Source organism: Microtus oregoni, unplaced genomic scaffold, assembly GCF_018167655.1.
Source record: "Microtus oregoni isolate MIOR12 unplaced genomic scaffold, Mior012 000011F_ref0000422, whole genome shotgun sequence".
Lineage (NCBI taxonomy): Eukaryota > Metazoa > Chordata > Mammalia > Rodentia > Cricetidae > Microtus > Microtus oregoni.
The window spans coordinates 13,967,278-13,993,908 of record NW_024543070.1 but is presented as its reverse complement, the minus strand read 5'-3'; the positions used below and the strand labels follow the sequence as shown (position 1 = coordinate 13,993,908).

Here is a 26,631-nt window from a genome sequence, read left to right as displayed (position 1 = left end):
CGCTCTCTCCAAGCCCTATTCCTTTAAGATGATGTAATAGTCATTTCCCTGGATGGTTTCTTGCCTGCACTGCTCACACAACAGCATCCGAACTGCTCCTGGCACCGTGGGACCTTCCTGCTCCGGAGCCCGAGCCCCGCAGGCATCTCCCAGCCGACCCGGCTCCTTCTTGCTCCTACCTGACAGGGATATGGGTGTCCCTTTGCCCTTGCCGGCAGGTGGGGTGGCTGAGACCCTGGCCAGGCGCCTCTGTCTGTCTTTCTGCCTCCGGGCTCTTTGAACGCCTTTAAGTCCAGGTACCTCTTGTAACTCTCCCAGGTATAAAGGATCTGTTTCTAAAGGTTTGGATCTTGGTTTTCCTTTCTTTTTTTCCCCTGCCGAAGCTTTGGTTGTATATTTTTTTCTTTGCTTCACTTCTTCGACTCAGCCTTCTCACGGCTCAACTTTTTTTTCCCCGATCCCTTTTAACTAGAGATTTGGGAGTGAATACGTACACACATACATATACCCAAACGCACATCTACGAGCGCGTAAGTGCGGAATCGTTTATTTCCCGAGAGCACATCTCTCTGGCACTTTTCTTTGATACCTCTGTCCTCTACCTGTTTGGGATTTGACGAGAGATCCAGACCTAGTGTGGCCGTGGTTTCCGATTGCTCTGGAAAAGGCTATTTCTTCGCAGGAACTGAGTCTCCAGCACTCGCTAAGGTAAGCGCCGAGACTCACTGCTTTCTCGGTCCTGCTGAAAAAAAAAAACGGGTCTCTTTGGAAGTTGAAAATTGCATATGCCTTTGACATCAGATTTACAAACAGGCTCGATGTGAGCAGCAGCTGCTGAAGACAGTGGCTTAAGGCTAAACTTAAAGGCGGCGCAGGCTGAGGGAAGCGCTAACTCCGTTAAGGAGTGATTAAAGTCAATAGTTTCCGGCTGCTTATGTAAAAATATTCTCCTCCCTGCCGGTTTCCCTCCCTCTCTCCCCCTCTGCTCTCCCCAGAGGTCTCTCCTTTTCTGACTCATTCTGGGTCTGAGGAAATAATTTCTCTCTTTTCCCTCAGACAGACCTCTGAGTACCTGGGCACTTGGCCTTCCTGCCTTCCCATCCTAATGGAAGAGCGAATGTAGCTGACCATTACCTTCTGTGAAGCTCACTACCAGACACCTTTAAACTTTCTGTCCAGCATTGCTTCACCTGTGGACTGTTCTAAAATTTGCCTTGTTGGGGGGGAATAACGAACAAAACCGGGGCTAGAGGAGGTCATTTTGAGCAAGTTAGCACCTTTTCCCTCTCTTACAACTGGATGCAAAGCCTAAGGCTGTAACTGGCTTGGATTGCACCTTTAAGTCCGGGAAGCTGCAGAAGAAAGGGACAATGGCTCTGAGCGGGAACTGTAATCGTTACTATCCTCGGGATCAAGGGGCTGCGGTTCCCAACTCCTTCCCCGAAGTCATAGAGCTGAACGTTGGGGGCCAGGTTTACTTCACCCGCCATTCCACATTAATAAGCATCCCCCATTCCCTCTTGTGGAAAATGTTTTCCCCAAAGAGAGACAACGCTAACGATCTAGCCAAGGATTCCAAGGGAAGGTTTTTCATCGACAGAGATGGCTTCCTGTTCCGTTATATTCTGGACTATCTCAGGGACAGGCAGGTCGTCCTGCCTGACCACTTTCCAGAAAGGGGAAGGTTGAAAAGAGAGGCTGAATATTTCCAGCTACCCGACCTGGTCAAGCTCCTGGCCCCTGAGGAAGTCAAGCAAAGCCCAGATGAGTTCTGCCACAGCGATTTTGAGGATGGCTCCCAAGGAAGCGACACAAGAATCTGCCCCCCCTCTTCGCTGCTCCCTCATGACCGCAAGTGGGGTTTTATTACTGTGGGTTACAGGGGATCCTGTACCTTGGGCAGAGAGGGGCAAGCAGATGCCAAGTTTCGAAGAGTTCCCCGGATTTTAGTTTGCGGAAGGATTTCATTGGCAAAGGAAGTCTTTGGAGAAACTCTGAATGAAAGCAGAGACCCAGACCGAGCCCCGGAAAGATACACCTCCAGATTTTATCTCAAGTTCAAACATCTGGAAAGAGCTTTTGATATGTTGTCAGAGTGTGGATTCCACATGGTGGCCTGTAACTCCTCGGTGACAGCGTCTTTTGTCAATCAGTATACAGAGGACAAGATCTGGTCGAGCTATACAGAATACGTCTTCTATCGTAAGTAGGAAGGTTTTTGTTTATTTTTGTGTGTTCGACTTCTCATCACAGATGTATGTGGTCTCATGCTTTGCTAGAATCTAAGGATACTGATTTGGGATTGTAGCTATGCTAAAACTATAGAGTCCTGAAGCCTACAATTCAGTTCTTATGCTTTATCAGATCCTGGAGGAATCTTTCTTGTTTTTTTCCAATGAGGTCACGGGATAGTCAGAGTTCAAAAATTAGAAGGGACCAATGATGCTGGAAGAGTTTGTAAACAAGCGTGTATGACTTTTTTCTAGATAGTGATCTGTGACTGTAAGATTGCTGACTACAGCTTGGCCGTTGGTTCACAGGGTTTGGAGATTTTGCAGAGTCAGTGCGGATGAAGGGCTACTGCCAGTCCTTTCAGCTAAACTCTTGGGGTCTGTTAAGCTGATTGCTGCAGGCTTCCTTTCATCAGTGCCTTTCAGAAGGTAAATGGACAGTGTACAGAGTCATGTGGTCTTGGCTAGATGGCAGTGCAGACTGCTGAAAAGCCCCCATTTCCCCCAGGTCTGAAATTCACTGTTTGGTTCTTTAACATTTTTCTACTGAGACTGGAGTTGGATTGCAGGCTTAATTAAGCCGAACTTTGTTTAAGATCCACCTAAAATGAACAAGGTCCCTGAGAATTGCCAGTCACATGCAAACACCTCAGCTACTGGGTAGATCGAATTCCTGACATGACACAAAAATCAGTATTATATGTGAGGTGATGTGATTGCCGGCGCCTTTCAAGTAGGGCTGTTTCGTTTTGCTTAAATGTGGACTTCTGGTGTGGACTGCTTTGCTTTATAGAAAGGCATTGTGAAATACAAGCCATTGGTCTTTGCAGGAAGAACAGTCAATTTGCCTATATGGTGTGATGCTTGATCTAACTGCTGAGTTTCAACAGGATTTGGGCTTTGGTGTTGAGTTCATTCCATAAAGACTGTGTTTTCGGTGTTAACATTCTATTTCCTTCTGCTGATTTTGAAGTGACTTCAGAAGTCAGGATTAAGTTGTCTATATTTGTTTAAATATAAAGGGAAGACTGAGGTTCTTGGGCCAGGCTTTGCCTAGACTTGTGTTTCTCCATTTGGAGTTTGTGTAGGTAGAGAAGCCATTGGGATGTGAGGTTTCTCCAAACTGGGTCATCACATATCTATTCAGAAGTGAGGGTGTGTGGATTGCACGGACAAGATGGCCCAGGAAGAAAAGTTAAATCAGTCCCCAAGAGCTTACTGATGTGTATGGAGTAGCAAGCATTACTTGGTCCAGGGACCCTAATTATGGTCTTTGGATCTTCATTTAGGCCAGAGCTTAATCAACAAATAATGCTTTGTTCTGTCTGGCAAAGTTCCAATGGATACAGAGATAAGATTCTAGATTTTTAAACCTTCTGTAAGGAGCTGACACTTTCTGTGATTCTGTAGAACATATGCCTTCTCCAAACTTTTGGGGTGAAATTTGCTTTGAAGATAGTTCAAATGCAGGGTTGTACCCCCGACTTTCAGTCATTTACCCACCTAATTGATGCACTTGCCATCTAGGTCGGGGGTGCTTCTCTGTTCATCAAGGGCTGACCTGTCTGACACTATGCCTTCTTTAGAATGCTCTGGAAATACCCCAATCTCCTGACCATATAATTGCTGCTTCCTTTGCTGAGCTGTTGAGCGTCAGTTTGCTCTCCATGTCTCTATGGATAGGCTAGCAACCATGCACAGGGCCTTCATACTAACAGCATTTATTTTGCAAATCCTAGACTTCCCTTTTGTACCCAGCATCCAGAGCGAGGTATTAACTCTTCCTCTGTCTTAGGACCTATAAAACTGACAGCTGGCTTTCTAGGGTGCATAACTGCTTCCGTGCAGCTGCTTAGCCATAATTATTTAATTAGAAGCTGCCAACTGTGCCTATATAAGCATTAATTCATCAAGCTGTTGTGCTCCGCTTAATGGGCCGAAACCATGGGAAGTGCTCTAGAGCAAGGAGCTGACTGCGTGCAAAGATGCTTTACTCAGGGGAACTAATTTTTTTCCTGAACTTAGTGGTAGTAAATACACACACACACACACACACACACACACACACACACACACTCACACACACACACTCGCTCACATGTGCATGCACACACATGTGTACACCCCCCCCCCTTACATGCAAGGAATTATCTCTAAGAAATCAAAATTTTAATAACTCAGGAATTATGTAAAAGCACATCGCCTGGATCCAGATCACATTAGCAAATGAACATATGGAACAAATGCATTGCTCTATGGTTAACAGCCATGGGGAGTGAAGCCTGCCCCCCCCCCCCATTTCCCTGTTTGCCTATTTTTCATCCAAGTCTCACAAGGGTAAAATCCCATCCATCAACAGATTACATGGATGACATTCCTGCCTCCTTTAACCTTTCATGTGGGCCTAGACCTCATGGTCAGCATCAGTTTATCCTGAGAGTTCTGTTCACATAGAAAATCACCTGGGATCTGCAAGTGTTCAACAGAGACAGAGGAAATGTAAGTTGTCTCACTCAGTCACTAAAGGAAGAGTACCACAGAGACATAAAGAAGAATCTGTGTTAGAGTCAACTCACAAATGACATTTTCTGCCTTAATTTAAAACAATGAAAAGCTGTCTTCTTACCCCATCAACTAAGTCCCCCTCCCTCTTCCTCAAGCAGTTCATAAAAGGCAGCGCCATCAACAGTGGCTGTGCTCCCTGGATCACCTTTAAATAAAGTGTCAGCTCAGTAATTTGGAAGCCAGAGGCCCTAATCTAATAAAATCACAAGTGCACGGAACGGAAGGGACACTGACTTTTAAAGACTTTCTCTAAGACAGGGTGGGGAGACTGTCACATGTTTTCTGAGCCTCAAGAGTAACTTCAGGTGAATGTCTGGAAGTATGATGTTTTGAAAACATTTGCTTCTGGTCAAGCAACATGACCACAAATAGAGAGTTTAGTTCCTAAGCTAGTGTGTGAAATACCTGCATTCTCTGAGCTCTGTTAATTGTACGAATACTTATCAGTTCACCATCTTTTGCACAAATGATTGCACATGGGTGTGTTCTAACTTTTACTCTTTTCACTTGGTTTCCTTACATTTAAAGGGTCATACCAAAGTCTCAAATATCTCGAATACATCATTCATACATACATATGCTGCTGACTAAGAAAAGACTTTGTCAAAAAGTAGATCATGAAGCTATTTTCCGTTTGAAATTCAATGAGGACCGTGAACTAAGAAGTGACTGTATCCACTGGTAATAATTTCTGCAGTATTGCTTGCAAAGCTTCAGATAAAAGGTGTGCTTGTACAGAGAAAAGAGGCCATGGAAGTGCATCCATCCCCAAAGGACTGCAGCTGCTTTACCTTGATTATATGGCAGAGACTGGGGATAACTTCCGGTTTTACTCCTCATGGAGACACAGCATTGGCACATTCAAATGAACCAGAATGTTGCCCAAATCATGAGGTAAACAGGGCTTGCGCTCTCTGTCTCTTCTTCCTATGACTTTCTTTCCTGCCCTTGCAACTTTAGGTGTTTTCTTGTCTCCTGGTTGAAGCTCCTTCAGGTGTCAAGTTTTGTCTCTCCATGCTAGAACTAGGGTTTGTTGTCAAGAAACCTTCTGTACTGACATTATATATAGAATGAGCTGAAGGTTCGGCATTACTTTTCTCAGAAATACTTAAACATGAGAAAACTTTCCATAGTTGTGTATCAGGCAACATTTTACCCTAAGACTCCAAGTTACCTAATTTTTAATTAAAAACAAATCACAATTTAGTTAAATCTAAGGCAATACCAGGTTAGCATAGATCCAATACCAGGCAGATATTGGAAGGCAAAATACAGAAAAGATGACATCATTCTCTCCTTATTCCTAAAAAGCATTGTGTGTTGAGAAATGGACTGCATATAGTAGTTAAATAAGCATGTTAGTAATGAAATTTTATACTGTTTTCACTTCTATTCCAAATAATATCTGTTACCTGACTTCCGGTCATTCCTGGGACATTGCTAAATGAATTCAGCAGGAAGAAAAAAAAATGTCATTTTGTGAGAAGAAAGGGAAGAGTACACGACTCTAACATTGCTTCCGAATGCCCTGAAAAGTTAAAAATACATTTATATTTGGAGAGAGAGGAGCAAGTAGCACCCACCGCCTAATGAGATTTAGATCATAGCAGATAAATTAGAAATGAAGAGAGCTGTGAGCATACCAAAATACCCCCAACATGGAACACCTCCAAACGTGTCCAAACACAAAACATGGAGAGGAATGCTGACTGCTCAGGTGCTTTGAGCCCACATCCCCGAAAGCCATTTCCTGAATACCAATAGACAAGCTCTGCTTCTCTAATCACAGATGCTTGCTTTCCTTCTTTGGTTCTCGCTCTAGCTTTTCTTAAACCTCATCATTCTTGGACGGTTTGTTACATTTTTAGTGTAGAACCATTTGAAGTGTAAACAAATGCAGATGCAGACCATGTGTGAGATGCTTCAGTCTAACAAACACCATCTCTTGATGGATGCAGCTGCTCGCAGGAGGCGGTCCTCCATCGTCTACGCTTCCATTTACCTTACCTTCAGTCTATTCTGCATCACTTTGGGGTAACTCCAAAACATTGGTCTTGTGATTCATCTACAGGTACTATATTCAGTATTTGTATAAATCAATGAAATTTTAAAAAAATATGTGCTACGGTTATTGCACACAAAATCAACATCTTCACTATCAATTGTCTAGCCAGTGTTAAAATTTTCCTGCTTTTTCCTCACATTTTCTTAGCTGGTTTGTGTGAATCAGTGTCCGCATGAGGCACATCTGTTATGTTTAGTTGGTGGAGTTTTCTCATTCTCCTTCATAATTTAATAACACTGCATATAACTTCTGGGTAACAAACTGGCTAGGCACTGTTAACTTGTTAGATGTAGGTGTTTAAATTGGTCAGTTCAGTTTCAATATTTCTGTTCAGTCTTCTTCACTGTTTATGGCAAGTGCATTTTAATTTGTGGACTAGAAAGCTACATGTTAGGGAGGCAAAGTAAGGGCACCCTTTTATTGTTGGCTTTTACATTCATTATAAGAATAGATAGCAATGGGTGCTATTCTCTCCATTTCCAAGTCCGTTGTTCTGACAGAGTACACATTACAAGGGAGACATGCCTCTCCTTCTAGTCATTCAGGAGACATCTAGTATTCCATGGTTGTTGTCATCATTGGACCAGGGTGCCCTGAGGACTGCAGTGAGCTTTCCAGGATGTGAGCCGGGTCCTGCTCACTGTGAGTAGGAGTCCTCCGGGGTGGGAGAAGTCGCCTTCCACTCACTCTAATTTTGTCTTTGAGAATGCACGGATCCTTTAAGCTGTGGTGATGCTCCACTGAATTCACCATCTGTCTCCAAGTCTTTTCTTCTGTGTTTCTCAGTCTTGGTAAATGGTATCTTCAGTCTCTCAGTCCTTCAGGAATAATAACCCCAGATTGCATCCCAAGCCTTCGTTCTCCCCAGCGAACCTCTCTAATTTACTGTACACCCTCTTCCTCTCTTCTCCTTCTCATGGAAACCCTTCCCCATTTTTCTGTAGTCATAGATGCTACTCCTTCCTGACCAGGTCATCAGCGTTGCCTTTCTGGACAACTGCAAGGCACTTGACTTGTCCTCCCCACATGATACCCACTTTGAATCTAGTGTCTGTGCTGTAGACATGGGGAGGTCTTGAAAACGTTAGCCTGGCCATGCCGCTTTTCCACTTCAATTTTCATCAGCATGATGTGCTCTTGCAGTAAGTGAGTCTTTACTATGCATTAGGACCCTGTGCTTTTGAAATGACCCCCACTTACCTCTACTGTTCATGTCACCTGTGTGTTTCGAGATCACTGGGGTACATCTCATTAAGTTCCTGGATATTTTAAAAATATCTGCTTCTTCCTTTCATACCACTTGATGTTCCCTCTGCTTGGAACTTTGCCTCCACCTGTCCTACCCAGCAGTTCCACTTTTAGAGGCCTTTCCTGGTCCACTGTTGGATAAGTCATGCCTTATACTTGCCTCCCAGATGCTTGTTTCTTCTACCATAACATCAATATGTTATTCTTGCTTATCTGCCTGTCTCTCTGTATCTCAACTTTGTGCAAATAGAAATTATGTCTCTCGCGTTCACCATAATTCCTGGTACTAACACTCAAGTAGGTACTCTGTAAATCTATTTTTTTTAAAAAAATGGAAAAGTGCCGACTGCAATGATCTACCATGGTCGTAAGTGCCACTGACTGGGAATCCTGTTAGAAAAGTTCTTAAAGAAAATGCTGGCGGTTGGCAACGGTGTGAGTAACACCGTAATGACTAGCAAGGACTCTTCCTAATGTCCATTGAGTGCTCCTTTACACACAGAGTGGAGTGCCACAGAAAGATGCTCCACTCTTAGCACCTGCTCATGATTCCAGCCCCAGGGAAATGAGAACACTTACCAGCAGCAAAGTCTCCTGTGCTCCCATTAGCTGGCAGGAGAAAAATCAAAGCTGGGTGGGGATGGCGTTTAAGGAAAAGCCCAGAGGGGCATCAGGATTCAGAAAAGTATGGAGAATTGATGAAATGCCCATAATAGGAATAGAAATGAACTGAATACAAAGTGTGCTGTGAGACCTGCTTTCTTTATTTTCTTTCTGCCCAAGTGTTCCATTTACTTCCGTGGATCCCATCATTATGTTCCTTAATGCAGGGGCAGCCTAACACTGTGGGTCAGAGCCTGGCAGTTGGAGCACAGGTGAACAGTGTGCTGTCTGTCCTCAAAATAGTGCTCAAGTTCAAGTCCCTGTTCTCTGTTAGTGGTGCTAACATTAGGAAATTACCTTCCTTGAGAGCCTTAGTTTTCTTACCTGGAAAGTGGGGCTAGGAATGACAGTAGTGAATAGGGTTATGAGGCTCAGATGATTGGTGTATGAAGCCCAGGAGAGAATGCTGGGTACCAGTGTTCAGAATGTGAACATCCAGTCCCCTGCTAATTCTGTCAGGGAATAGTCACAGGATTTCAGCTAAGCAACTTGTCTGCTTCTTTTCGGTAGTTCTTTGTCTAGTTTATTGACCTAAGCATGTACAAAGAAAATTATGTGGAAGGGTACTTGCTAGAAAGAAAGTCTGACTATTGATTTTGATTGCATAACTATAAAGTCAACCTCCCCAAAGACTTCAAATTAAATGCCACTGTGTATCCTATGAATATGAAAGTTTCTATGTATTAAGAGAATATATAAATAAGATTATGAAAATATATCAAAAAGAGATAGAGGAAAAGCTCTGAAAATCTAGCAAAGTTATGTCTTCACATTCCACGCTGGAGACTGTTCACAGAGGCCTTTCCCTCAACTTCATTTCAACCTTTTGAGTTCAGAGTCTAGGATAACAATGTGATGGGCTTTAAAATTAAGAATATCTACAGAACTAAAATTCCCCTTTTATGAGTCTCAGCCTGGCGAGTATCTTTGTGGTGACAGAAGAAATGGTTACTGAGTAGACCGCTGACAATGGGATCACCTAAACTATTCCAGAAGCAAAAGGAAGTCACTTTACTCCATAGTACACGTTGCTCTGTGTTCTGACTTGATGGGGAAATGAACAATTGATCCGCGTATGCGGCCATGTGACCTATTCAGAAACCGCTCCGTGTGAGACAATTCACTCTTTTCTATTTTTATTCAACCCTATTCGGAGGCAGAAACTTATAATCATTTCCCTGCCCAATGCACAGCAACCTCTCATTCCAAGTGAATGGGATACAGCGTGGTTATGAACCAGCTGCACTCAGGAAACTAGAAGGCGAGTCTAAGACTTTTGTACTTCTGCATATCGTGTCTTGGGAAACGGCGCACTACCCAGTCAACACTGATTGTCAGCTAAACAAAACAAGGGGAGCCAAGTTCAAAGAACAGTAACGACTATTTTAAAGGGACCTTGGAGGAACAGAGGAATTCCAGGGATCAGTATAATAGAATTTGTGCTCATGTATGCTAGGGTGCTGCCGAGGCAGAGGGAAATATTTGAGGAGCTCTGAAAACACTCCAAAGAAGAGAAATACCCACCTGCCATATAAAGCACATTGAGTACTGGGCGAACAGCATGGGCGACTCTCTTAAAAACTTAACGTGTTGAAGCCATTTTCCTATAGGCATGTTCCTGCACATTTATACAGCAATGTGACTGAAAACAGGACTCAGTTTTCACTTAACTAGTTGAAATATTTTCTTTTTTAAACATAAGGCATTTGTGTAGAGTTCAGCTTTGTCAGGCTGTAATAGACTTGGGGGAACATTAATTTCATTTTTTCTAAGAAAAACATACCTTACAAGTAAGGATTTTGCTTTTCTGGATGGACATTCGTGTGAAATAGGGTGGTGGGGACTGACATTCTGTAGTGCTTTCAACAGCTGTAGACCTGCACTTGGAGTTTAAAGCAATACATATTTACTGTGTTTGTTTGCAAAGACCTTATTGATTGCCATTTTTCAAGGATCCGCTTCATATAAAGTATCGTTTCATAGTCTGTTTGAGATGGGTAGAAAATGTCAAATCTGTATGCAAAGTGTCTAGATTTGGATTCACAAACTCTTCATGCCCATGACTTTCCAGCCCTTCTCCACAATCTGCTGGGGAAGTGATTGACAATCCGCATGAACTCCGTTGATTGGAACCCACAGCACTTCAAACTTTCCTTCGTCTGTACCATCTGCATGCACACCCCCACCCCCCACCAAATGCAGCGAAGTGTTTTCCACAACATCTCGGCACCCTTTCATCAGACTGCTCCTCGTCATTAGGCCGACTTAGCACTCACCTCAGTTGTTTGCAGAGTGTCCTGCTCATTTCCTTCTTGCTACACGAGTGCCCAATGACCACTGGGACCTGGCTCGGATACTTCTGATATTCTGCTTGAATACTGGGAGGTTTCATGAAAAGAATCTCATATTCACATAGAATATTCTCTGGGGATTGTAGTTTATGGAGAAGTTAGATTAGGAAAGAAAGAGTTACAATTTTGTGTAATGGGGAAAGTCTAAACATACAGGAGGATAGGGAGGGCACTTCTTATATGAACTTAGGGTACCAGGATATTGGACTAGCTCTAAAATTGATGCTTAGAGAAGAGAAAGTACTTAAATCGTCAGTGCAGTTGTTGATGTTACATTACTAGCTGGCTGATGAAGTCATAAAGTCACATCCTAGTATGGCTTAGGAGAATTGTGACATTGTTAACAATCTAGTCATTTTTAACTGGATTTTACCAATGTTAGCTATATAACGACTACACCTATGCCCGGAACCAATGTCATCCTTTTCAGCTCTTTAGTTCTATCTTCTGTTGAAACCATTGCTTGTAAAAGTGTATGTGCAAAATCAGAATTCAAATGCTATCCCATGTGACTAGCCATTGGACTAGCTAGTAGCCCCATATTTCCATTATAAATTTTGTTGGTTGATATAATAGACTCACAAAAAGAATGGAGGGTGAAGCCATTAGAGAGGACTTGTCCATGATTGAGCAAAAGCCAAGCTGCTAACCCCTGAACCTTGCTGTGGACTAATAGCTACACTCTTCATGCCTCAAAGAAAGAACAAAATCAACCAATGTAGCCCATTACTCCAGCTCCCCGTGCCCTTCCCCTCTACCAGCCTTTCTCCATTTGCATTGCTCCCCACCCTAGGCTTTCCTCAGTTCTTAGATCTGGCCAGTTTCCCTCATGCTCCAAGGTATTGTAGCTGTCTCTCCTCTTCCTCAAACACTCTCTTCTACCTCTCACCGCTCGGAATCTTACTCCTCTTTTGGTTTTAGGCTTTAGTGGGGTTTTCTTAGAAAGGCCTTCTTTTCTACCACAGCTGAAGCAGTTAGGGTCTTCCCAGCAGCTAGCTGTATAACATCTGCATAACATTCCTGTGACCGTGATAGTGCTGCTTATAGGTGTGATCATTTGTTTGATTAGCTCTCTCTCTCTCTCTCTCTCTCTCTCTCTCTTTCTCTCCTGAAAACTTTGTCAAGACAGCTGTTTTATTTGTTCCACTCTTCTGTATCCCCAGCACCTAGTGCTATGCTTTGTGTACAACAGATACGTAGTTATTTCTTCTCTAGCCTTTACAAGCCATCGGGTAAAATTATAATAGAACCCCTTTTTATATAAAGGACACTGATCGTCTCTCTCTCTCTCTCTCTCTCTCTCTCTCTCTCTCTCTCACACACACACACACACACACACCACAGATAAAGATCTCACTAGTATAACACAAACAAATGAGGAAAAAGAAAGGGAAGGGAAGAGAAGGGAAGGGAAAGGAAGGGAAGGGAAGGGAAGGGGAGGGGAGGGGAGGGGAGGGGAGGGGAGGGAAGGGGAAAGGGAAAGGGAAAGGGAAAGGGAATCTAAACCCCTAGAGAAAGGACTTGAGATGTGACCAGAAGTGGGAATAGTTACTTTGAAAGGTTACTTAACCTCTCCAAACTTCATATACCCTAAATGTTTGGCATGAACAGTGAGCCCATTTGGTTGTCACACTAAAGAGCTAGTGGTACATGACATGTATTAAGTGACTTTGTTGCTTGATCAGTTGTTTGTCATTAAGGCAGATTTTATTATAGCTCGAGGTAAACATCCAGAAAATGTCTCAAGGACAGGCAACTACAACCAAGGAGAGATTAAATCTGTTATTTTTGAAAGTGAAGGAAGTGTATTTTCTCGTCAGTGTTCAGAAATAGGCAAACAGGCTTTGATAGGAGCATAACACAGTCTAATTACAGCACGTGTAATTATATAAGCCCGAGTAGCATACAGGCAAAATGTACTGAGCATCCTTTGTTTCTTCCGTTTGTGTAATGATCGTACATATATAGAGTAGATGCTGGCCAAATGGATGAAAACGGGCCCCTTATCAAAGCCTCTAGGTCATAATGGTGGGAACCTGTCTGTCACATTTGGGGGTGTGCTGGGTGATTTCTGTCAACTTGACAGGAGATAGAGTCACCTGGAAGTAGAAGCCTCTGCTGTAAAATTTCTTCTGTCACATTGGCCTTAGGCAAGACTCTGGGGGAGTTTTCTTCATTGATGATTGATGTAGAAGGGCTCAGACTACAGGAGGTGGTGCCGCCCCTTGGTAAGTGGACTAACCACATGCTCCTTCATGGCCTCTGCTCTAGTTCCTACCTCTAGGTTTTAGCCTTGAGGAAGCTTAGCTTCCTTTCCTGGTGAACTACAGCCTGTAAGCCACCTCCACTCCTTTTCCTCAAGCTGGGTTTCATCAGGACTTTATCACAACAATAAAAAAACAAAGTAGGACAGCAGGGAACCAACTGGATTCACAAAATCAGAGCATCCTGCCTGGGTGGCAGGGATATCATAATTTTATGACTCAGTTTCCTCTGAGTCATCAGACTTTAAATGAAGTCCTGGGTAAAAGCCAGAATCCCCAGTCTTTTTAGTGGTGCTATTTTGATTGAATGGAGAAGTGAGCATAAGTTGTCACTCCAACTCCTGCTTACTTCCTTTTTCTCCCTTGGGAAAGTTCCAGGAAACCTAGAAACCACAGTAGTTGGTTTGAAGAAATATGACCTGATACTCCAAACAAACGATGGATTTTCCTCCTTTGGAACATTTTTATTTTGCATTTTTATTAGATTCATCTTCATTTAATTTTCATTTGACCTAAGGTTTGGTTGTTAGGCAGAAGCTGTAGGAAATTAAGGAGAAAAGTTGAAGAATTAAAAACAAAGTTAAGTTGCTTTTATCATTGACATTTTTTGAAAAAAGCTTACTTAACCACTTGAAATGTATATATATATATATATATATATATACATATATATATATACATATATATACATATATATACATATATATACATATATATATATAAACAATGGCAATTATTTCTATTCAATAGACGCATGAAGATGGTTTTTAGGGTTGGCTTCATATGCTGCTAATCTTGAATTCTTTTCTGTATTGTGAATAAAGCCTAAATTTGTATATTATTCTGTGAGACTAATATGCTATGTATTTTCTGCAAAGAACTTAAGAAATAAGGGTAAAATCTCTGGCTAGAATGATTCTTTTTTCTGTCTCTGTGTATAGAACTCATTACAAACAAATAAAAATCTGTTAGAGGGCATTTGAAAATAATTTCTCTTAACCAGTCATCATATGCATACATATAAAAACAAGAATATTTTCTTGCTGCCATAGATATATTTTCATATTTAAAATATACAATTTGCCTTGGTAATACATTTATTTGTTATGGGGAAGAAAGTTTTCTTAAAAATAGCCATATGCAGTCTAGTCAAATAATTTCTATTTTAGCTTGCTATTGAAGCCTTCTTGAGTTCAGATAGAAATAAAGGGTACACACTAGCATACATTTAAACTCTCAGATGTTAATGACATTCATGAGTACTTTTTATTGAACTTCATGTCATATATTATGTAAAATATTTCTCACTTATTACTAAAACAACCTTTACAATGAAACATTGAGATGCAGAGAGTTTAAACTTATCAAGAACCACACTTTCCATAGGTATTTGTTGCATTGGAGGGTTTCTGTGTAGATGGATCAAGTTGCATCTATCTAGCTTTATGTTTGAGCAAAGTCATTAGTTTCTATCACCAATGAGTTAAGGATAGACTGGGAGATGTGGGGCAGCGATGAAGCCGCACTACAAACATGGATCTGTATTATGGCATCTGATAACTGGTGTAAGCATTGTTTAAATCTAAATTGCCATGACCATTGCTGTTCTGGTATTCTTAAGTCATGCCAAAAATACCACAGAAATATCATATAGCAGGGCTGCATTTCCAGAGCTGTCAAGTAGCTCTTCAAGGGAATCCCACACAAAGCCTGAAGCGGGGTGCATGATGACGGGTAGAAGGTGTTCAACACAGTTGACTTCCCTTCCTCTTCCCTTTCAAATCGCAAGTCTTGTGAACATGATTTTCCCATGCTATAGCTTCAGAAAAGTTAAACCAGATTGAGCCCAAGTCTGCAAATCTGTCCTCAGTTACCCACACAGAGTTTCTGGGATACAGTCTCTTCTTCCAGACTCCCACATAGCATTATTTTTACAGATTTGATTTTCTAGGTGCCACAGATATGAAAAGGCACAAGATTTCATAGTACAAAAAAGATATCAGAACGTTTGAAATGGAACATGGAGAATTTATTTTATTTTCCTTCAATCCATCGAATATCTAAGTAGAAATAGCACACACACACACACACACACACACACACACACACACACACCAAAAGAGAATACTTGCAGACTTTAGTCCTAGAGATAGTAACAAGTCAGAGACCAGAACTCAGATAGAGAACATGACAAGCACTGATGGTTCCTGAAGAAAAAGAACATTAAACTTGACTGTCTTGAAACTGTGTAAATCAGAGATTCAAAATGAACTTCTTATTTAGTAGCTTGCCTTGTTTTTGCTTAGGAAGCTAACAGAGACTTCTCTGTATTTTATATTCATAATTGTTCTCTACTACTGTAGAGGCCAATGCGGCAACCAAATACTAAAGAGAAAATTTTATTCTTGAGTTTAAAACCAGTTGGGTTTCGGGATCAACCTACCCCTGGACCCAGCAATACCACTCTTGGGAATGTACCCAAGAGATGCCCTATCATACAAGAAAACTATATGCTCAACTATGTTTATAGCAGCATTGTTTGTAATAGCCAGAACCTGGAAACAACCTAAATGCCCTTCAATGGAAGAATGGATGAAGAAAGTATGGAATGAATATATATATATATATATATATATATATATATATATATATATTAGACAATATATATATATTAGACTATATATATGTATATATATATATTAGAGTACTACTCAGCAGTAAAAAACAAGGACTTCTTGAATTTTGCATGCAAATGGACTGAAATAGAAAACACTATCCTGAGTGAGGTAAGCCAGACCTAAAAAGAGGAACATGGGATGCACTCTCTCATATTTGGTTTCTAGCCATAAATAAAGGACATTGAGCCTATAATTCGTGATCCTAGAGAAGCTAAAGAAGAAGGTGAACCCAAAGAAAAACATATAGGCATCCTCCTGAATATTAACCTTCATCAGGTGATGAAAGGAGACAGAGACAGAGACCCACATTGGAGCACTGGACTGAAATCTCAAGGTCCAAATCAGGAGCAGAAGGAGAGAGAGCACGAGCAAGGAACTCAGGACCGCGAGGGGTGCACCCACACACTGAGACAATGGGGATGTTCTATCAGGAATTCACCAAGGCCAGCTGGCCTGGGTCTGAAAAGGCATGGGATAAAACCGGACTTGCTGAACATAGCGGACAATGAGGACTACTGAGAACTCAAGAACAATGGCAGTGGGTTTTTGATCTACTGCACGTACTGGCTTTGTGGGAACCTTTGCAGTTTGGATGCTCACCTTACTAGACCTGGATGGAGGTGAGTGGTCCTTGGACTTCCCACAGGGCAGGGAACCCTGATTGCTCATTGGGCTGACGAGGGAGGGGGAGGGAAATGGGAGGCGGTGGTGGGGAGGAGGCAGAAATCTTCAATAAATAAATAAATAAATAACAAAAAAAGAAAGTTCACAATATAAAAAAAAAAACCCGTTGGGTTTCTTAAAGCAGTTCTCTCTCAAACCTTGGTGAACATCCTAAAAACACAGAGAAAGAGCAGTGTAATCTTGTCTTCATTCCCTATGGGTTTTGCTTTTCCATATTCAATTGTTGACCTTTCCCTAAAATGAGTTATTGATACCACTGAATGCATGCCAATCACAACTGCTTGTGGGCACGATGTCCTCTCTTTAGAACTCCAGTGTTCATCAGAGCAACATTTTGGATGACAGGATGGCCTTTCCCATTTTACAGACAAGAAAACTGAGACCTAGTAAAATTTGTACTCAAGTTCACAGCTATCTGATAACAAAATCAGGATTCAGACTCCCTATCAAGTATGTCTGACTCCAAAAGCTATAACTGCTTTCTAGCTGCTAACTTACTGTGCAGATCTGTCCTACCCATGGGTCAGCATTCTTAGATCACTTATAATAATCAGCAGTAAGATATCATGATAAAATGGGTCTTGTTTATTTGTCCACTGTGAGATCGGGTCTAGAATGATTATGAAGTTGACTTCGAGGAAGCAGAATCTGTGTTTGTAAGCCTTCATAATAATAACTAACACTTATAGGGGTAGTTTATCTCTGCAAAGCTTTGTACTAAGGTTTAATTTTGTTTTTATTTTTTTTTAAGATAGGGTTTTCTATGTATCCCTGGCCTAGAATTCTGTAGACCAGGCTGGCCTCGAACTCACAGAGATCTGCCTGCATCTACCTCTCTGAGTGCTAGAATTAAAGGTGTGTACCACCACAGCATGGCTTATACTAAGAGTTTTTCTTTTTTTTGTTGCAAAAGTTATTTATGCAACATATTATTTAAATGGTCCAAACAGAATTCAGTGTTGAATCAAATAAATGTCATTTCCTGACTTCAAGAAACTTATATTTTGGGGTGTGTGTGTGTGTGTGTATGAGTGTGTGTCTGTTTCTGTCTGTCTGTCATGTGAGATAGATAACAAGGAGCATAGATACAAAAATGTAATCTATAAATATAAAAATGAGAATGAAGATGGTGCAGTTGTGCTTGCCACAGTTAGATTTAGCTTTCCACTTGATATAAACATATAGTCACCATGGGAGAGGGAACCTCAGTTGAGGAATTGCCTTCCTTAGAATGCCTTTGGACATGTCTGGGGGCACATTTTCTTTGTTGCTACTTGCTGGGAAAGGTCCTAGGTCAATGTGTATTGGGGGGATACACTTTGCTAGGTAGCTAATCCTAGGTTGTATAAGAAGGGTAGCTGAACGAGAGCCTGGATGTAAGCCAGTAGCAGTGTTATTCCATGATCTCTACCTCAGTCCCTGCCTCTAGGTTCCTGTGTGGGATTCCCTTAAAGATGGATGGATAATGATCTGGAAAAATAAGCCACATTGGTTTTGGTCAGTGTTTTATCCCAGCAACAGATAAGCAAACTGGAACAATAGTGTGCATTGATTTCAGAGAGAAATCTGGCAGGTCATCACTGTGTGGTGGTGACAGTTCAAAATGATGTGCAGGAGATACGTCTCCAAGTTGCAGATCATTTAAGAGTCCAAAGAAAATGTCTACACAGAGGTCCAGAGGAAAGAGAGCACTGGGTCTAATAGAAAAGGAGTTTGTGTGGTGGGGTATCCGGAGCTGGTAAAGGAGACAGATCCGAGAAGGAATCAAGCGCAAAGAGGTACCCAGGGGCCAGTCTGTGGACCTGTAAGGACTTTGGCTCTACCTGTCGGGTGATATAGGTTGCCACTGGGGAGCTGTGAGCAGGTAGGGACCCGTGTGGACTGCTTTTCAAAGCTGCCTGCTCTGCGATGCAGGAAATCTGGCTGACCTTTCCTTCACGTGTGCAGCTTTCAGAGCGGCGGAGCTACAAGGAAGAAGGACTCTCAAAACAATGCTTACATGAATGGAGAATGATCTGGTTGTGGGGTTAGTAGTGACTTCATGTGGTTAAGGGGGTTGTAGATGATGCAAATGTCTGGACTCGGCTGTATGTATGGCAGAAAGGGTGATTCCAGGCATTTTTGCTTCAGCGTCTTGGCTAAATATGGAGGGGAGGGAGACGACGGAAAGAAGAGCAAGGATTGAAGGTCATAATGGGAACTCAGACTAGATCTAGACTTAGTTGGGCATTTATGTTGACAGAGCAATGGGGGGTCCTGCTGTCAGTTTTCACAGAGTGACCTTCTGTCCTAGCATCAACCTGGTTGCTTTAGGGATCTCCATCAGACCCTTAGCCAACAACTCAGCCAAGTACAATCCATTTCACCCCTGGGAGCCTTGTCTTGCTACAAAAGATGGCTGCTTCAGATTCCATATCTTCCATTATTAGGAGTCCTCACTACTGTTGCCCCCATAAATTCCAGGAAATTCTCACTGTACTAGGTTTCCACTCCCAATCCTCCCCAATTTCAGTTCTCTCCTGCTCTCTCTCTCTCTACCCCTCATCTGATCCTCCTGTTCCTTTCCCCACTGCTTGCAATCCTTCTGCAAAATTTTCTTCATTTTCCTACCCAGAGAGTTCCATGCATATTCCCTAGAGCCCCCCTCTTTACCTAACCTCTCTGGGTCTGTGGATTGAAGCTTGATTATCATTTAATTAACAGCTAATAACCTCATATTAGTGAATAGATTCCATATTTGTCTTTCTGGGTGAAGCCACATTTTAAAGTGACCTCATTCAGTACGGTTGTTCATTTTCTTTAAGATGACCTCCTATGAAGGTACAGTCAATATACAGATTCAGATAAGCCACTTGTTAGGGTCACCATAAACCTAAGAAGAGTTGATAGTTTAACATAGTTGGCCATTGAGTTTAAGCTGTGTGAGAAATACAGGATGTGAAAGAAATAAGAGACAATGAAAAGGTGTAGGTTCAATGGACTAGAAGTTTTCATGGGATCGAAGTCCTATAGAACTGAGTGGTGGGGGAAATGAGCTGGAAACAGGGTAGGAGGGGCAACTGTTTTCACTTGTGTTTATGCTCAGCCAGGGCATTATTAGCTGGGTTCAGGTGTAGCTACGAAAGTGAGGGACCAAAGGTCAGAATTTAGAACAGAGGAGTTGGGTCATCTATATGGGCATTGTGAACACCAAGAATTATAATTATTTCTTCTTCTTCTTCTTCTTCTTCTTCTTCTTCTTCTTCTTCTTCTTCTTCTTCTTCCTTCTCCTTCTCCTTCTTCTTCTTCTTCACAACAAAGTGTAATCCTTATTTTAGGGAGTAAAATAGGAGCCCAGTGTGTGTTTACTGCAAACTCTCCACACCAGGAGGCTTTAATGCTGGTATTTGAATCTGCCATTTAGGACGCATCCTTTGCCTCCTGTTCATTATCGCTCTGGCATAATGGTAAGCTTTGTTGTCTCTATGCCATGGACAGTTAAAGGAGTTGGGGATTTTAAAATATCCCGCTTCATTTGTATACCCAACTTTTCATTTACCAACAAAGTTTTATTTATGTGTTATGAATTTATTTATTTGTTTAGATCCTCACAAATTCTAATCGCACCCTCTATTCCTAAGCTGCACCACTAGAGCCCCAAAGTTGATTTACTTAAGCACCTCCTAAAGGGCATTTCCCTGTACTGGTTTGTGCTTCAGGGACAGAAAGATAAGCGTCCTGTGTGGAATTCAGTTTTCTCTACCATTACCTGTGCCAATACAAAAATGTTTGAGTAATTATTTCAATGTTTTATGGCATCTCTCCTTATTATGTTATAAAAAAACAACAAGTAGAGAGGTAAAATGCAAGTTCAGGTATTGGTGATAAGAACCTAATATCTCATGAATTTAATAATTGAGACAAAGAAGGAAATATTCTTGTAAGCTGAAAAAGGAAAATCCTTAGCCTTAAGTGGATATCATTGGATTTTTGCCAGCTGAGTGAGTTTTCAATTAGGAAGAAAAAGAAATCATACTTTAAAAATGTACAAATTGTGGGAAGCATATTTCAAAGATACAATCTAGAAAAGGAGCTGTAATTAGGCATGGTATTATTTATTTCTTATTAGGTAATGCCCGTTACAAAAGGTATAAATCTATGGACTAGATTTATTCAGCTACATCTTTTGCACGATTTCAGGAATGTATGAACGACTATATACAACAACATAAAACTTATCAATGGTGCAGATATTATGAAAACAGGTGAATGTATTCAATGTCTATGTGGAATGATCAGGGAAGTCTTTTCCAAGGTAACAAGTGTTTAGCAAAGTCACATGGAATAGAATGAACCTGTCAAATACAGCATTCCTGAACAGTGTTAGGACAGAGGACAAGCAAGGACCATGGCATGGAATCAGGGAAAGCCCAGCTTGTTCTCTGAACCTCATAGGTGGTATATAAGGCAGGGGGCAGATAGAGAGCACTGGAGAGAACAGACAATGAAGACCCATCATAGCATGTTAGGCTGCCAGCCTTCATCCTAGATGGTAGAGGCGCATTTGGGAGCCTAGCAGCTACAAAACATTCCTATCTGGGTTTTCTGCTAACTGAGTGTCAGCTAGACTGACATTAGGATTCTTTGGCGCCTTTATAACACTTTAAGATGTTTAACTTTTGGTTCTGAGCATAGGTCTCAGACCTGTCCTCACAGATTTCTTCCTTACTGAGTCCTTATCTTTCTTCATTTATTTGATAAATATTTATTGGGCACCCATTCTCTATCTCAGCATGAGCAAAGTTTCTCTGTCTCATGTAGCTTACATTGGTGACACCAACAGGCAAGCTAATACAGAAATATTCTGCTATTTTAAATGGATTGTATACTGTGTTCATTTTTTACTTATTCTTCAAGAATTTTATACATTATATTTTCATCGTATCCTTTTTTTTTCTTCTGAACTCCTCGCAGATGCCCCTCCACCTGTTTAATGACTTCAACTTCATACTATTGCTGTTAGTCCCCGGCAATGACTCACCTTTCTTACAGGACTTTGATCTAGTGAGAGAGTGCATCGTATATATAAGTTTAATGAGCCACGAATGTTAGTTCAAACCATTGCCCATGGATGTAGCCCAAGCATCTGCATTTTGTGTAACCACCAAGGTGATTGTTGGTCCCCATTCTCTGCTGTAGCTTTAGTCCCGTCTTTGATTTCCAGAAATCAAAGCATCGTATATGGAAAGGAGGAAGATTCCCAATCCATTTGAAAGAGGGAGTTACTCTCAAGCTGATAGCTTGCTTAAAGATAGGTTATTCTTCACATGTGAATTTATAAATAGGAGTCAAGGTATCACATTTTTCCTTAAACATGTAAGCAGGTTTTTGGAATTTTACCTACACTCTCAACAATGTTCAAATAGCCTATTCTAAAGACAATAGGAAGGGTAACAGCCCATGTTTTTGAGTCCTTCCTTGCTGGCTATCTTAGATTCACCACTGGAACGTGAAAAGTCTTGGGCTCAGAGAAACAAAGCATGTTGTTCAAGGTCCCACAGCTAGTGAAAGGCAGAGCTAGGATTTAGAACATGAGTTTCTAGAGGCTGACCTCCAAGCTTCTCTGTGCTGCCAGAAGGCCAGGCTACCAATTCTGGAGAACATCTATAGTAGACTCTCTCCTAATAGTAGTGTCTACAGTCTTTGGAGCAGACATTGGAAAGCTGCAGCAAGATATGCATGTAATTTTATATTTTTATAGTAACCATAAGAAAAGAAGTATATTGAAAACTAAAATTAATTATAATAAAATGTTTCAACCTAGTAAAGAACATTTTATAACATATTTTTAATATTCAATTGCTTCAGTTATTAAGTTAAAGTCATTGACACTAAAGCACAAATGCTATGTTCTTGAAACAATTCGCCTTATTTCCTGGGCTTCAGAACCATGTGTGACGAATGGCTCTGGTCTTGAAAAGGATGGGTTTGTATGTTCTCATCGAAAAGAGTCTCAAGTTGCCCACGTCCATGTAACATACAGATCTATCAGAAGACCTGAGATTTTAGCTCTGTCTAATGAGAGAAGATAGAAAATGAGAGTATTTTTGTTTCCGTCGGGGCAATGGTCTCTTCCTCATTGTCCCTCAATCATATGACTGTTTTCTACAGTTTGGTTGACACCTAGTATAGTTCCAGCTTAAAAGCGCTCTTATAAATGGGCTTACATTAAGGACACCTATCAGATGAATAGCGACATCAATCTTTAGCTACTCATTTTGTTGTCCTTGTAGGCACAGGCTCAGTCAAAGGTTGTGATCCTTGACTTTTCCTTCTGTAATATAAGGATATTACGATTCTATTATTTTCAATTCATTGCTCTAATGTGTCCAAATCAACATCCTGGGCCCCTGGTACCATCAGGGTCAGCTCTTTGCTTCTGAGCTTTGTACTCAGCAGGAGGTCTTACCTATCAGAATTCTTACCAAGCTTGAGCAAAAGGAAAAGAAGAAAGGAAAACCATGTTGGAGGCTTGCCTGTCAGCTCTTCTCATACCTCCCCCCTTTTCTGTTCCTCTCTTTATTTTATTGTAAAAGACAAAGAATTTTGTGATGCTGACTTCAGCTTCTATCCATCAGAGTCTGTTTCCCAAAGGGCTGTACTATTACATTATTTGTACCTGAAATGGAATCCATTGTACACTGGGCTTTTTCCTGTTTTAGGCCCTTTCGAGCATCTGTAAACAGGAGAGATAAGGAACATAAAAGGGGCCAGTTTACCTAGAAGATAAGGAAGAATTGTCCAGGGGTTTAAATTGTGCGGACTGGTTTTATCTGGTTAAGATAAATCCCTTCTCGCCTTAGCAGTCAATCCCCGGGCAGTGGAGACATAAAAGGCACAAATTAGCGCTCACCATTTATTTCGTACAATATCCGCCTTGTACCTTGGGAACCGGTAGTATTTACCAGACAAAAGTCTCCCTGGATTAAGCACAATGGCAGTATTTTCTGCTTGGGGGAAAAATAACAGCAGGAGTGGAAGATCCTTGTGAGGAAAAAAAATCTTCAATTATTGCAGTTTGCTTTGGACAGAAGTGTTTGCGTCCTGGTCATCCAGGACCAAACAGGAGCTGTGTCAGCAGCAAGTCTCAGTGATGGAGAGAAAACTCTGTTGCTTTACCATACATGTAGCCTTTGGAGGCTCCGGCTTCAAAGACAGATGGATTGTTCAAACCTCTTTACATGGAAGAGGCTCAGGTCATCAGTCACAGCTCCCTGAAATTATCCCATAAGGGACAGTCCATATTCTAGGTTTTTTTGTTTGTTTGTTTTCGGCAAGTTATGTGGTATAGAAAAGCTTCATGTTTTAAAAATGCATGTTGTTTCTGTCAAATTATATCATGTTCATCATCTATAACAGCCCTATCCCAGCTATTACAAGTGATTTAGGTAAAGCCACATGGGTTGTGCTAATCACGGTCGTTTATAACTAATATCAGTTCTGAAGACAACAGTAGAATGACTTAGCAAGAAGTATCAGAAGCTTAAAATGTTCAGTCTGTTTGTGCCTCCTACCAGCATTGTGAGCATGAAGAAAGTCCTGGGCAGCTATGTGATCTTGAGAAAACGAGAGAGAGAGAGAGAGAGAGAGAGAGAGAGAGAGAGAGAGAGAGAGAGAGAGACAGTCTCAGGTAGGGTTTCTGTTGCTGCAGTGAAACACCATGGCCAAAAGGCAGACTGGGGAGGAAAGGGTTTATTTGACTTACACTTCCACATTGGTGTTCATTGAAGTCGGGACAGGAACTCAAACAGGGCAGGATCCTGGAGGCCGGAGCTGATGCGGAGGCCATGGAGGAGTCATGCTTACTGACTTGTTTCCCCTGGCTTGCTCAGCCTGCTTTCTAATAGAACCCAGGACCACCAGCCCAGGGATGGTGCCACTCACCATGGCCTGGGCCCACCCCCATTGATCACTAATGGAGAAAATGCCTTATAGCTGGATTTCATGGAGGAATTTTCCCAACTGAGGCTTCCTCTTGGATGACTCTAGTTTGTGTCACGTTGACACACAAACCAGCTATGGGGGAGAGAGAGAGGAAGAGAGAGAGAGAGAGAGAGAGAGAGAGAGAGAGAGAGAGAGTCTAGACAACCACCTTGCTGAGAAAATATTCTAAAGCACTCTGTGGAGAAGTTGTATAGGTGAGTGTAACTATACACATTACAATCTTTTTTTGCATATAAAACTTATTATGGTTTGAAAATGAATTGCTTGAGATAGGACAGAAACCAATGTATACCCAAAGGGACCTTGGCTTTTTCCTTTCTCTCTCTGTTAGTTGAAAAAAAATCCATCACTAGCTGTTTGGTAAATGAAAGCTAAAAGCCTACCAATAAGCAATAAATAAACAATTGCCAGGAAATGTGCGCACTAGTGCTCACTAAGACTGAACCCAATTTCTAGTCCGTGAAAATATACAGGCACACCCAGCTGATGGAATAAAATGCTCTCTGCTTCTGCTTTCAGGGATAATCATTTTACATGGATGCTAACCTTGTTCTTATCTATGAAGTAGGGTGTACTGATTCTGTGGTTTTCATCTTTTAGCAATGCATTCCTCATGACTGGGGCTCATTAAGGCCTCTAATTTCCTTCTTTGGAGGTTCTATGTGCCTTCTCCCAAAGGTATGGCTTCCCCATCCGTAGTGAAGAAGAAGTGGGTGCATTCTGTCTTCCACTGAACCGAGCTTCCCTGAGACTGTTTGTAGTTTTTTTGCTATCATAGTTTAATTTGTGTAGTGACTGGGGTCAGCTTAAATGGGTTCAAGTCCTCAGTCTACTGCATACTTCATGCCTGTCCTTGTGTGTGCAAATTGCTTAAACTCTTGATGATTCAGTTTCTTCATCTATAGACAGTCATGTTGGTACCCACTTGAGGGAGTTGGTGAGAACGTTAAGGGAAATGATACTTGTGAGACAGCAAAGTGCTCTGCTCCTGGTAAGCTCTCAATAAACGTTAACTTCTATCTAAGTATACTTAAACGTCATGGACACATTGGCTCCCACAGTGTAGACATATGGAATGTGTACATATCCATCACTACAATATAAATGAGATTTTTAAAAATCTCTGGAGCTAGCAAGTCATATTAAAATGTTCTTTATAGCTTATCAACCTTCCAACGTGTCTTTTGAGATTCCTTATTGAAAATCTATTCCTATGGGAATAAGACTCCTTTCCTCTGAAGGCATTTTAAATATCCAATTCCTTTTTTAAAAGGAAAAACGTCTGCCATAGGAATTTAAATAACTTGAGACTATGAATGTGCTTCTTCTTTCTTTTCTCTTTGTTTCATCGCTGTGTGCTTTAGGGCTATTGATCCAATATTCACTATGATGATTTATTTTTTTTTTGGTTTTTCGAGACAGGGTTTCTCTGTGGCTTTGGAGCCTGTCCTGGAACTAGCTCTGTAGACCAGGCTGGCCTCGAACTCACAGAGATCCACCTGCCTCTGCCTCCCGAGTGCTGGGATTAAAAGCGTGCGCCACCATCGCCCGGCTTCACTATGATGATTTTTAAACTGGGGCTATTATCAGCGAATGGAGTTTAGAATTAGAAAAAAGAAATGGTGTAGACCTGACAATGCCTTTGTTATATGTTTGATATTATTAGCCAACAGAGCTTTTACCAAGACTTTCTGTATGCCAGGCACTGTTAGATGCTGTTTGTGTATCTATGGAGGCATGTTTGTATGCGAGAGCAAGGATGTATGTGTGTATAAGTATATTGGGGTGTTTGTATATACGTATTTGGGCATGGATGTGTGTGTGTGTGTGTGTGTGTGTGTGCACGTGCACACGCGTGTGTTTATGTGGAAGTCTGGTATCAGTTTCAGGTATTGTTTA

The 26,631-nt window shown here is 41.5% G+C and overlaps 1 protein-coding gene across 1 annotated transcript in view; it reads left to right on the top strand.

Annotated features, from left to right (window-relative positions):
• The first annotated feature begins 218 nt into the window (after positions 1-218).
• The window catches only part of LOC121453703 (BTB/POZ domain-containing protein KCTD16), a 265,481-nt gene continuing 239,068 nt past the window's right edge, over positions 219-26,631 (top strand). The window contains exons 1-2 of the mRNA XM_041660636.1: positions 219-708; positions 1,057-2,202. Coding sequence (XP_041516570.1) covers positions 1,371-2,202 — 832 coding nt within the window. The 5' untranslated portion in view covers positions 219-708; positions 1,057-1,370. The remainder of the gene's footprint in view (positions 709-1,056; positions 2,203-26,631) is intronic.